This window comes from Myotis myotis, unplaced genomic scaffold (genome assembly GCF_014108235.1).
Source record: "Myotis myotis isolate mMyoMyo1 unplaced genomic scaffold, mMyoMyo1.p scaffold_m19_p_2, whole genome shotgun sequence".
Lineage (NCBI taxonomy): Eukaryota > Metazoa > Chordata > Mammalia > Chiroptera > Vespertilionidae > Myotis > Myotis myotis.
The window spans coordinates 101,311,300-101,324,738 of record NW_023416324.1 but is presented as its reverse complement, the minus strand read 5'-3'; the positions used below and the strand labels follow the sequence as shown (position 1 = coordinate 101,324,738).

The following is a 13,439-nucleotide window of genomic DNA, read 5'->3' as shown; positions in this document are numbered from 1 at the left end:
CTGGCTGTCCAAGCCAGAGGTCTTTGGAAATTATAGAGTGCAATGACCTTGTTCATAACTGGGGAAACTGAGGTACAGCACAGTCCTGTGATTTTCCAGCACTGGCACCCCAGGGTCTGGATGGGGCAGCTGGTACCTGGCACATGATAAGTGCCACTGAATGCATGAGTTAGATACCAGACCCACAGTTCATTACATGACACCGGCGGCAGCCTGGACAGGTAGGTGACACATGCTATGGGCAAGAAAACCAGGATCCAGAGTGGAAGTGAGTTGCTCAAGGTCACAGTGGTTGCGAGTCAGTCTGGGTGCTGATCTGCCTTGGCCTGGCTTAGGCCTGTGTCCTCTGGTCACATCACGGTGCCTCCCGGGTCGCTCCTCAGTGAGGGGAATTTGTCCTTGGACATCCCTGGGGTTTATCTTAATGTGAGATATTCCATATCTCATCACTGCCGTCTCTAAATCCTAGATGACAGAGAAAGTCCATGACTGTTTTTATGTTTAGATTTTCCCTGGGTCACAGGCCTACTTCCTTAAGTAATGGCTCTTTGTTTCAAGGTGAATGCCTGGCAGGGAAGCTGCACCCTAGTTTCTGAGTGAGTGGAAGTGACTGACTGCTCATGGCACAACTGTGTGCCATCACTGCACCTCTGAACGCTGTCAAAGATGTCAGGCCTGTGGGGAGCCAGCTTTTGTTCAGATTTCACCTGGAATTAGAGAAGGAAGACTGATCTTTATGGAGCTCAGGCTCTTGGGCTTCCACTCCCAAAACCCATCATTCTCGCCTTTCCCCATCGGTCCTTTCCCCGGAGCAGCTTCAGGTGTGCAGTGTCTCCAGTCAACGCTGCCTCTACAACCCAAGCAGGCAGCATTCTCCTTTAAATGCCATAGAGCCTGGGCTTCTGAGGACAGAACAGTCAAAGCTCAGGATATCTTTGCAATGTGAATAATGATCTAATTTTCAAAGTCATAGATTTTAACTCTTGTGGGTTAAGTTGGCTCACTGTGTAGGGAGGTGGGAACCTCGTCACTAGGTTGGGACACTCTGGGGAGCAAGGCCTTTGCTCTTTTTTGGTCGGGCCCCCAGTCCTCCCTGAGATGGGGACCAGCTAGGGACAAGCATCTCCTTGGGAGGTGGGTTTACCAACACAGTCGTTGCCATATCTGCTTATTGTCCTTCAGGTGGCTCCGGTGTCTTACCTGAGAATCTCCCTGAGCCCTGCCCTGCACACCCGGAACAATGAGGCTCTGGCTGCCCTGCCTTTGGGAGTGACTGTGACCTTCACTGTCCATTTCCATGACAACTCTGGAGATGTTTTCCATGCTCACAATTCGATCCTCAACTTTGCAACTAACAGGTAGGGTGTGGGTGCTGCTCTTTTCTCATGCGAAGTTATTTCTTGATTGTACCTACATTTAATTTAGAGATGTGACTGATGACAACACAAAGAAGCTAAGGGCATTGAAAGAAAAGTTTTGTTAGAGTTTCTAGGAAGAGGGGCATGCCTCTCTCAAAGGGCCACCAGGGGAATCACCAGGCGTCGCCCAGAGGCAGGAGGAGTGAGGGAAGTGTGGTTGGGAGCCTTTGTTTGCTCTGTGGCAGGATGTTATTGGGTGGAGATGTTCCCTGATGGTCAGGAAGCAAAACACAGATGTGGGGGTTTACAGTTGGAGGGTTTACAGTAATATTTTTGTGTACCTTTGAAAGCTGGATAGCAAGGGCGGTACAGACAGCCCTGTCCACGTCTAGGCCCTGTAATCCGTGGATGCACGTCACCATTATATACTCACAACAGTTGGTCAGAGCAAATGAGGCACACGCCTTTGGTGCTCGGGTGTTCACTGGCTGCAGGCTGTGTGCGGGCTCTTCTACTGACATCTCGTTCTTCACTGTGGCCCATTGCTGAGACCCAGAGAGGTCACACAGCCAGGAAGTGAGGCTTGAATACCAGCTCCAAGTGCAATTCTTTTTGGATGACTCTTCTGAAATACAACTGCAGCCTCAGGCCTAATGTGAGGAGAGAGGGGGTGGCCTCAGTCTAGGCCTACTAAAACCCCTGAGTCCGTGGGAGAGGTGGTTCTCAAGTGTGGTTCCCAGATCAGCATCATCAGCATCATTGGAGAACTCTTAGAAATGACACTGCCAGGGCCCAACAATCTCTGTTTTAATGAGGCTTCTATGAGACTCTAAAGGTTGAGCACTACGGCCCAGGGGGATGCAGTCCCAGCTCAGAGGAGGAGAGAGAAGCATCAGACCAAGAGGGTGGAATAGGCCTGGGGAGTTCTAGGCAGCACTGGGGGGGGGAGGGGGCGGGGCACGGAAGACAGTCCAGGTTCTGATGACCATTGCAGCCCGGCCTTTCCATGCGCCCTGGAACAGATGTGTCCCCTATTGCTAAGACACCCAATGCCAGACGCTGGAGGTATGGCATGGTCGGAGAACCTGGGTTTAGAGTGAGACCCGGTTCTAGCCCAGCTCTGCTCTTTATAGGCCTGTGAGCTTGGGCAAGGCAGGTCACCTCTCCAGACCTCTGTTTTCACACCTGTCAAGAGGGGAATGTGGCAACTGAGGCTGTGGGTGTGAGGGCCTCTGCCAGCTGTGGAGTTTTGTGCACACAGTATGGACATCTGTCGGTCTGGGGTGCAGGCTGCCCTGTAGGAGGTGGAGCTGGGTGTGGCAGCCCCTAGCTACAATGCAGAAGCTACACTGGCCCTTGTGTAGTAGGAGCCTCTAAGAGAGCAGTCAGGGTTCAGGAGTCAGAAGGTGTGGTGGAAGGAAGTGATGAGGCCAGGGACCCTAACCCACAGCCTCCCAGTCCAAGCCTTCACACTGAACAACACTGGCCAGTGTGGATTGAACTGTTGCCAGGCACTAGTCTGAGCACCTCTAGCTGCTGACCTAGTTTGGTGCTCACACCATGCCTGTGACAAGGGTTCATTGTTATACTCATCTTACAGATGAGAGTGCAGAGGCTACTTTACTTGTTCAGGCTACACCACAAAGGGTAGCCTGCCTGGGGAGGCAGTCTGTGCCTCCCCAGGACATGCCCACTTCCTGTTGACAGCACTCTGCAGGCCAATTTTCTCTCAGGGCCTCTCCTTTTCCTTCTGTAGTGTGGGTGGCGATGCAGCCCCTCCTGGCTGAGGCTGCGGGTTCCTCCAGAAGATGAGGTGAGGGCAGGCTTGTTGGGCCTGTGGTGCTTTCTACCTGGAGCACCTGCTAGGTGGCCGTGCATTGGAGCGACATCTGGGCTGTTGCTCAGCAAAAAGTATTGCCCAGCAGAGGACTGATGCTGCATTTCTCCCCCGAGTCAGGGCTGTTTCCTGATACTGAGAGCCCTCATATTCCTTCTGTGCCTAGGGACGAGTTTGTGCAAATCGGGAAGGGCACAACCAACAACACCTGCATCCTCCGCACTGTCAGCGTGGGCCTGACGCTGCTCAGTGTGTGGGACACGGAGCACGCAGGCCTCTTCGACTTTGTCCCATTGCCTGTCCTACACGCCATCTCTCCGGAGCTGTCTGGAGCGGTGGTGGTGGGGGACATCCTCTGTCTGGCCACTGTTCTGGTCAGCCTAGAAGGTAAGAGAGACACTGGCTGAAGGCACCCTCCCTTGTGAGACACGGGCCCTCAAAAAGATGGGAGTGGTCTCCCTGGGAGGTGCTCAGCTTCCTGCTGTGGGAGACGTACATATAGAATCCGGATGATGCTCTAGAACAGGAGTCAGAAGACTGGCACCTTGGGCCATAGCCAGCCTGTTGCCTGTTTTTTGCAAATAAAATTTTATTGGAACTCAGCAACACCCATTCATTTACTTGTCAGTAGCCATTTTCACCCAACTTTCAGTTTGGATGGTGGCATAGGAGACCTTTGGGCACACACAGCCCCAAATATATGGCCCTTTGCCACCCCTGCCCTGAAGCAACCCTGTCCAGGAGTATTCTGCCAGCGTGGAAGCGCCCTGTGTCTACACTGTCTAACACAATAGCCACTAGCAGATAAACACTTGAAATGCAACTAATGCAGCTGAGGAACTGAATGTTTCGTTTGGTTTTATGCTGGCAGCTATCATGTGACCAGCATGCCTCTGTAAGGAAACCTAAGCAAAGAATAGCTATTGGGCCAGTTTAGTGACCTCCAAATTTCAGTCCTTCCCATGCCACCTGTACATCTATGAACTACATGTACAATTATTGATTAAATTTTTTTCAAATTGGCTAATTTTTTCCCTAATTAAATTCCTTTTAAAAGGAAGGTAAACACTGCCTTTAAAGAAAAGCAAATATAAGTTGCCATAAATAGACTGTGGTTGTTCCGTTTCTAATTTTATCCTATATAATAAAAGCCTAATATGCAGATTGACCAGCGGGATGACCAGTTGCTATGACATGCACTGACCACAAGGGGGAGACACTCAACGCAGGAGCTGCCCCCAGCTCACAGGCCCCAGGCCAAGCAAGGTGGGGTGCCAGCAGGGGCCCCCAATAGCCCCACCGGTTGCCCCGGAGAGGGAGGTGACCAGCAGCAGGGGGCAGGACTGGTGAGTAGGCGGCGCCAGGCCAGCCAACGTGGGTGCCAGTGAGGGCCCATTGATCTCCCCATTGGTCACCCCACAGATGGGCCCTGATCATCGGCCAGGCCTAGGGACCCTACCCGTGCATGAATTTTGTGCATCGGGCCTCTAGTTTATTATATTACAAATTCGTGCACCAGTGGGGTCCCTTGGCCTGGCCTGCGGGATTGGGCTGAAACTGGCTCTCCGACATCCCCAAGGGGTCTGGATTGTGAGAGGGCACAGGCCAGGCCAGGGGACCCCACCGGTGAACAATCGGAGCTGGGGAGGGATGCGGGGGGTTGGCCAGTCAGGGAGGGAAAATGGGAGGGCTCCAGGGTGTGTCCGGCCTGTCTCACTCAGTCCTGATCAGCTGGACCCCAGCAGCAAGCTAACCTACCGGTCAGAGCATCTGCCCCATGGTGGTCAGTGCACATCATAGTGAGTGATTGAGCAGCTTTAGCATATCATTAGCATATTACACTTTGATTGGTTGAACAGACGACTGGACAGTTAGCATATTAGGCTTTTGTTATATAGGATGTGATTAACTTTTAATTAAGAAATACTGTCTGGTGACGGTTCTGAGCCTGACACCTGCTTCATTTGGTCAAAAGGGACTGATAAATAATGGGGGCCAGGGACAGTGCTGTGGGGAAGAGCATGTAGAGGGTGAGGCCTGGAGGGCCAGCACCCAGGTCACCTCAGGATGGGGAAATGACTGAGAGACAAGCAGGGAGGGTTTGGGGGTGGGAGGGGCCGGAGGATCCTTCTTGGCAGGGCAACAGTTGTGCAATATGCAGGTATGGTAGACCTTGCTGGTGGTTCCAGGTGGCTGCAGCCAGGAACATGAGGGGAGTGGGTGAGCCAGGCTTCAGAGGCAGGCAGAACACAGTTTCTATCCTGAGGGAGATGAGATGTGAGTGTGGGAGCGGGACAGCATGAAGACTGGCACAATCACCAGGTGAGGTGGGGTTTGGCAGGTGTGTCAGATGTGGGAAAGATAGGTGACACTTTGGGCTTTCTCCCCCAGGTCTCTCTGGAACCTGGAGCTCCTCAGACAACAGCATCCTCCACATAGACCCCAAGACAGGAGTGGCCGTTGCCCGGGATGCAGGATCCGTGACGGTTTACTACGAGGTTGCTGGGCACCTGAGGACCTACAAGGAGGTGGGTTTCAGGACACACATGGCCCGAGAGGCATAGCTGAACTTCTTGGGGTGAAACTTTCAGTTTTTGGTACTGAATGATTCCCTTTTCTCTAAGAAATAACTGTCAGTGCCTCGGGAGGCAGTCAAGCTCTGGGAGTGATAAGTCTGGGGTCTGCCACCCACTTCTGGGATTGGGACAAGTGTCCTTTCATTTCCAGCCTCTGTCTCCCTATTTTCAAATTGTGTGATGATAAGAGGCGATCTCCTAGGGTTGGTCCATCTATTTGATTCACGCTATGCCTGGAAGGGCAGGAATGCCCTGTATGGGCGTTTCTTGGGCATTGTGGCTGTGGGCAGGCCAGCCTAGCGATTTGGCGTTACTAGCAAAGTTAAACCTCCTCCAACAAGTGACCTTTTGAGTCTTTCTGGAGGCAAACAAAACTGCTCTCTCTTCTGTTTATCTCCAGTTGAGAATGAATCAATGAGCACGTCTGGCTGCACCCCAGTGTATCCCTAGAGCCAGCCTGCCTGTATGGACTCCAGCAACATCCCCCAGGAGCTTGCACGTTAGTGCTGCAACTCTATAGTTTGGGCCAACTGGGTGAAGGGAGAAGCACCTGGGGACTAATAAAGCCGTGCTCTCCTGGAATGAGCTACTTAGAGTGGTAAAGGGCGGGACCTGGGGAAGGAAGGCTGACAGAGCATGGCATGGGCAAAGGTGTGCAGGGTTCAAGAGCCCAGTCCTGGTGGCTGGAATATAGGATGTGGGGGAATGGAGGCTTGCATTGGGATTAGATCATGAACTGCATTAATTTCAGGTTGTTAGTTCCATGGAGTGGTTAAGTATGTAGGCTCTGGGGCCGGGCTGCCTCAGTTTAAATCCCAGCTGGACCACCCGCTGAGAGGCTATGTGGCCTTGGATAAGTTATTTAATCTCCCTGTGTCTTAGTTTTCTTATTTGTAAAATGGGGATGCAGAATAATGAGTTAGCATGTGGGAAGCACTAAGAATGGTACTCAGCACGTAGCAAATGCTCAGTAGGTATTAGTTGTACTGTTACTATTCCAGGGTAAAGGGGTTGAAGCTTATACTAGATGCAGTAGGGGTTCATCAGGGATTTTTTAATCAAAGAGTGACATGGATCAGCAGTAAGTGTTGGAACAATCACCTGGTGCCCAGCAGAGTCTAAGAGCCCAAGAGAGGAGGAGTAGCTGCAGAGTAAGCAGCCAGGAGACCAAAGATGGGCCCTCAGCTGGCACCATTGGGTGGGTAGAAACTAAGATGACTTTGGAAGAGATTCAGGAGGTAGGGTCATCAAAGTTTGGTGACTAGAAGTAGGGAATGAGGGAGAAGGGGGCCTTGGGGATGACTCCCCAGGGTCTGGCTTAGGTGATGAGGTAGATGGTCCTTTGCTGTGAGAGGGGAGCGTAGAAGGGGAGGCCAGTTGGGGGAAGATGATGAGTGACTTTTGGGGCATGATGAGTTTGAGCTCTTCCAGAAGGGGCTTGGGGGGCAGTGGATGCAGCTGGGTGTGTGTGTCTGGAGCTCCAGGGCAAAAAGCTGGAAATAGGGGTGGGGTTTACGGCACAGTGATGGTCTTAAAGACTTGGATGTGGGTGGGAATAGGCAGGGCACAACAGGGGAATGGGGCCAAGGCCCTCGCCCTGTCTGCAAAGTGCTGAAAGATTAATTAACCAAATTGATGAACAGAGAAGTGATGATACCTGTCACAGGAGCCAAAATCCACAGCCCATACCAGACCACTGACCATTTCAGGCCTGCTCTTCAGCTCCCTGGTCCTGTTCAATGGGAGAGCACTGGGCTATGGAGTCTGACCTGTTCCAGCACATAATTTAAGCTTTGAGCCTCGGTTTTATCACCTGTGAAATGGGCAGTCCCTGTACTCCAGGCCACAAGTTGAGATAAAAACACAGCACTCAGTGAAGTTCCCTTGGCTTCCTTCTAGCTAGTGATTGGCGTCCCTCAAAGGATTCAAGCCCATCACATCCACCCTGTCCAGACCAGCTTCCAGGAGGTCACAACCTTCAAAGTGATGGTCACCGTGGGAGACAGAAGCTCTAACCTGAGAGGTAGAGAGTGAGTGGGACTCGGGCGGTCTGGGTAGGGAACTTGCCAGACTCCAGGAGTGGGAAGGGGGCTTCTTGTGCCCCTCTAATGGGTTTTGTGTGCTTTTCCTACTCAAGTGTTCTCCAGAGAGAACACTTAACCCCAGATGCCTGTTCCTTTCAGCATTTTAGAAATTCAAGTGATCCACAAGCAGAAGTTGTAAAAGGAATCTTCCCAAAAGAGCCTGGCCCCCAGAAACTGTGTTTCTTAGCTGGAAATGCGACTTCAGCCCTAGGGCAGCAGATACAGAAAGCCACACTGACCACCACGAATCCCAGAAAGGAATGGCTTAGCAGGCCTCATTGCAGATGTGGCGTTTTGTGATTACCTGTCCCTAGTCATACACAGAACATCCAATCCCATCCCCTGCCCACGAAAGCTCTGGACAGCAGCTTCCAGAAATAAATACATCAATTAAGGCTTTTAAAAAAAAAAACTTCACTGGTGGAATTAATCAGAACTATTTTTGTTCTAATTAATGAGGCAGCTTTATTGCATCACAGTCCTCTCTTCCTACCTCAGTGCCAGTGAGCAAAGGGGAACTGTTGCCCTCCTGATGTCCAGATATCAATTGCCCATTTTCCCCACTGACAGGAACAGACACATGTTAGCAGGCCTGACCCACCCACATCCCATGCCCCTAGACCAGCAGTGGGCAAACTACGGCCCATTTGAAATGAATAAAACTATTGAAAAAAAAGACCGTACCCTTTTATGTAATGATGTTTACTTTGAATTTATATTAGTTCACACAAACACTCCATCCATGCTTTTGTTCCGGCCCTCCGGTCCAGTTTAAGAACCCATTGTGGTCCTCGAGTCAAAAAGTTTGCCCACCCCTGCCCTAGACCCAAGCTCTAGAACAAATGCTGAAATTCTGATATGAAATTGCCTGAGATTCAGAATGATCCCCATCCTCTGTAAAACTTGTCCTTTGCTTTTATAAACCATGACACCTAATAATCCTAAATAATGCCTTTACAGAACTTTTTTTAAAAATATATTTTATTGATTTTTTACAGAGAGGAAGGGAGAGAGATAGAGTTAGAAACATCGATGAGAGAGAAACATTGATCAGCTGCCTCCTGCACATTCCCCACTGGGAATGTGTCTGCAACCAAGGTACATGCCCTTGACCGGAATCGAACCTGGGACCCTTCCGTCTGCAGGCTGATGCTCTATCCACTGAGCCAAACTAGCTAGGGCCTTTACAGAACTTTTTACTGCACCTGGGGCCCTAAGCTGCACCCTGAGTCAGCTTGACCTGCAACCCAGCGTTGGGTGATGCAGTCTGCTGTTCACCATTCTGTCACCCTTGTTCTGTCACCTTTGGAGAACCCTAGGGGTTCCTCATGGAAGGCATTTGGGGTGCAGTTGCCATTTTGTGGCCCGGCCAGCCTCCATGTGCCTGTCTGTTCCTGCTCCCTCATCTTGGGGCTCTTCAGGCAGGTGTAGAAGCCTTGATGGGCCAGATGTGGTGGTCGGCAGCCTGGCCCAGCCCAGCCCTTCTTAACCTCTCCCCATCTCTAGGTGAGTGTTCCGTGGCCCAGGTGGAGGTCATCAAGAAGCTGAGTCCGGAATCCCTCATCAGCTGCCAGGTCCAGTTCAAGCAAGACATCCTCAATGTACCGGCCTGTGATGTATTCACTGCAGAACCAGCATTCGATGCTGCCCTAGGTAAGTCTCCAGGGATTGAAAGTGGAAATTAACTTGCACAGAGGGTTTGCCGTCAGTGCAGTTGACTCACAATGGCTGTCTGTCCAGAGGGGCAGTCTTTCAGGGGCCCAGTTAAGGATTGATGCTGTCACTCCGGCTCTGTGGTTCATTGTGTCCTGCAGGCGAGGTAGGTGTTTCTGTGATGGGTCATGGCCATTTTCAGCAACCACCTACCCAGCAGACGGACATGGTCAAAGTTGGAAACCCTGAGCTAGATCACTGTTTGCTCTTCCCAGCTCAGAGCCTGTAAGTGCTGAGACTGCATCCCTCCATAAAACGGGGAGGGTGGCACCTTGCTCTACCTGCAGGTCAGGGCTCTGAGAGGAGCAAGCCAGAGAGCGATGGAAGGACCTTATTGAATAGTCGAGGGCCATGCAATGTGCCATAACTAGAGCTGTGGAACTGAAGACCGGCATCATAGACAGGAGTGGCTGCCTGCCTGAGGTGTGCTGGCCAAGACACGTCAAGCATCATCTCCTAGGTTTCAGGAAAGGGGTACCCACCTGGGATGCTGTGAGGGTTCAGGGGATAATTCCTGCTACATGCAACAAATATCCTGAGTCCTCTGTGGTAGCTACCAGTGTTATGATGATGACTGATGATGACCAGTCTTACTCAGGAGAAGTTAGCAGGCCATGAGCCCAGTTTGCAGCTCCCAGTGGCCTAGGGTAGGGGCTTCCTCTTCTTGCGCTCACTCTGCAGCTCTATCCCTCTGGCCGCAGCACCAAAGCATCTTCAGCACCCAAGCCACTGTCTGAGAACAGGACATACATCATGAGAGTACATGCGTGTGCTAAGCTCAGGGCTTAGCACAGAGTAGGCACCCAGCAGTCCCAGTCCCTGACTACTCAAAGACACAGCCCTAAGGAGAGTGATGTTATTGCCACTTGACCAGAAGAAATAGGGCCACCACAAAACTGACTTGTCTAGGGGTGCTTGGCTGGCATAGGCATGGTAGGGCTCCTCTAGGGGCACTTGACTGGCATGGACATTGAAGGGACCCTAACCCAGGTTCAGGTTTGAGGTTTAGGATGCTTTCCAAGGCATTGCTCAACAATGTCTGTTCAGCTCATTATCTATCTGGGTCAGGCCTGGAGGACAGGTGATACCAAATAATCCTAACTAATGCCTTTTCAGAACTTCTTTCTGCACCTGGGGCCCTAAGCTGCACCCTGAGTCAGCTTGACCTGCAGCCCAGCGCTGGGTGATGCAGTCTGCTGTTCACCCTTCTGTCACCCTTGTCTGAGCCAGGCTGGCTGGGCCCAGCTGCAGAGCTGTACCAGGTGTTCCTGCCCAGAGAGCATCAATCCAATGGGGATCTGGGGAGTAGAGAATTCTGAGACAGTGTGGGAGAGTGGTGGGCATTAAAAAGGTGTTTAATGGGCTGGAGACAGTGACGAAGGACTTTCTAGGAGACCCTTGGAGGAGGTGACACCTCACCTGGGCTCTGAAGTATGAGTAGGAATTCTCCAGTTAAAAAAGCAGGGAAAAGGAATAGCATTAGAGCATGGGTGGGAAAAGGGACAAAGTGGAACACCCTTGTCTCCACAGGTCGGTACTTGTGCTCGGTCATGATGCACAGACTGACAGACAAGCAGCTGAAGCACCTGAGCATGAAGAAGACAGCACTGCTGGTCACAGCCTCCCTCCGGGGCATCCACTTCTCCGGAGAACAGGTTGGGGTTGAGGTGCCCTTCAGCCCAGGACTGTACACCGACCAGGCTGAAATCCTTTTGAGCAACCACTACACCAGCTCCGAGGTCAAGGTCTTTGGTACCATGGAGATTCTGGAGAACCTGGAGGTAAGTGGCATCAACACACAAGCCTAGGGCATGAGGATGGACCAGGAGGCAGAGAGGGCGAGGTGGTACATGGAAATCCTACATCACCTCTTTTTAAAATAAAAAATAAAAAAATGTTTAATATTCCTACCTTTTTTTCCCCCATAGCACTGTTGGTCTCTATTAGCCTATATAATTGTATTGATTATTATGATTCCTGCTGGTCTTCCCCAATGAGAAGTTAAGTGTGCGAGAGCGGCACTTGGCACAGGGCCCCTAACACAGAGACGGTGCTCGGTGAACAGTTAATATATTGAATGAATGGGTTCAGTGCCCGAAGGCTGCTGACCTTGGAAGGAATAAATGTCCTAATTCATAACCTGTCACTGACTCACATACAACTGGGGACAAGTCTCTATCTCTGGGCCTCAATTTCCTCGACTGCTGAATGGTGGGTAAAGGTCCTAGAGTTCAGCAGGTGGGAGGAGGCAGGGGGATGTGTGAGGGTGTTGGCTTCTCTGCCTGCTCCTTCTCATCTCAGGGCAGCCAACATGGCTGAGTCGAGAGAGGCAGGGCTGAGTGCATTGTTCATGGTGGGTCTGCTGAGCCCTGGGATTGGGCTCCTGGGAATCCACCATTATTTGAGCTCCAGACTACTTCCCTTGAAAGTTGGTGGGTGTTCGTGTCAGTTTAGCATGTCTAAACGAGAACTTGACTGGAATTCAGTGATGAGGACCTGTCCTTTCCTTACAAACAGCTCGAGTGTCTACAGTGTGCTCTTCCCTAGCTTGGCAGGTGGTGTGCTCTCAGGAGTGCCCAGCCTGCGGGAGCTGGGCAGGGTCCCCACCTCCAGCTTTACAGGAGCAGTGAGGTGCTTCCCGCCCACCCTGACGTCTCTCCCAGGTGAAATCGGGATCCCCAGCAGTGCTGGTCTTCGAGAAGGAGAAGTCTGTGGGGCTGCCCAGCTCTGTTACATACACAGTTGGCATCTCAGACCCTGCGGCTGGCAGCCAGGGACCTCTGTCTACTACTCTGACCTTCTCCAGTCCTATGATGAGCCAAGCTGTCACCATCCCAGTGACCGTAGCCTTTGTGATGGATCGCCGAGGGCCTGGCCCCTGTGAGTCATGGGACAACAGCTGGGACGGACCTGGGTGTGGAGAGATGGACTGGAGTTGCCCTGGGTGTTAGTAGAAACCTGAAAGAGGGGGAACTGGAGGAATAAAAATATAGAATGTCCCACAAAGTCGTCCATTCAGGCGGTCATGCACACTGTGCTTCCCACAGTCCATTCTCCACACGGCGGCCAGAGGGAGCCCGTTAAAATGTGATTGGATTGCACCCTTCCTACACTCAACATTCTGCCATGACTCCCATCTCCTTGGGAGATAAAGCCCAAGTCCCTCCAAGGTCCCCAAGGGCCTCACATGGCCTACCCTTTTGCCTCATTTATGACTCATTTCCCTTTGTGTACCCTGCTCCAGCCAGACTGGCCTCCGTCCTGTTTTTGGAACATGTGCAGCTCCCAACTAGACCCCTTGGCATTTGCTGTTTCTTCACTGTAGGATGTGTTTTCCCCTTGGCCAAAACCCCCACCTTCTTTAAAGCTTTCCTCCAATGGCACCTTCTCCTAGAATCTGAACATCAACCCTCCAAACACCTCATGCTTCCTCAGCACTGCTGCCAGCTGCCAGCCCTCACAGTAGCTGGCGCCATTGAGTGTAGTGATTGCTGCCCGTCTCCTCCACTGGAAGTTAAGTATGTGAGGACAGCACTTAGAACAGGCATATACAGTTAGGGTGCTCATTAGTGAACATATTTGTTAAGTCTGCACCTGTTGTGTTCCAGAGCCCATGCTGGCAGATGCCTGAAAAGCGCTCCCCCCTCCCTCTCCCAACCCCAGTAGAGAGGCATGGATCCCAACTACAGAAACAAGGGAATGTTTCTAGAGATGTGGCTGCGGATGGGGCAGCACACAGGGGCAGTTTCCCCTCTGCTGGGAGGAGCTGCAGGTCAAAGGGCTGCTTCAGCTAAGTCTGGAAGGATGAGTGGCCGGGGGTAGGCGATATAGTCAGAGACCCTGGGGCCACGTGCAGGCTTTGGGTCAGAAG

At 51.7% G+C, this 13,439-nt stretch overlaps 1 protein-coding gene across 4 annotated transcripts in view; it reads left to right on the top strand.

Moving 5' to 3' along the window:
* Positions 1-13,439, top strand: part of NUP210 (nucleoporin 210) — a 124,970-nt gene that overhangs the window by 108,223 nt on the left and 3,308 nt on the right. For all 4 annotated transcript variants that reach the window (XM_036348955.1, XM_036348956.1, XM_036348954.1 and 1 more), the window contains 7 exons: positions 1,183-1,358; positions 3,362-3,582; positions 5,587-5,723; positions 7,671-7,794; positions 9,362-9,508; positions 11,099-11,349; positions 12,232-12,448. In XM_036348955.1, coding sequence (XP_036204848.1) covers positions 1,183-1,358; positions 3,362-3,582; positions 5,587-5,723; positions 7,671-7,794; positions 9,362-9,508; positions 11,099-11,349; positions 12,232-12,448 — 1,273 coding nt within the window. The remainder of the gene's footprint in view (positions 1-1,182; positions 1,359-3,361; positions 3,583-5,586; positions 5,724-7,670; positions 7,795-9,361; positions 9,509-11,098; positions 11,350-12,231; positions 12,449-13,439) is intronic.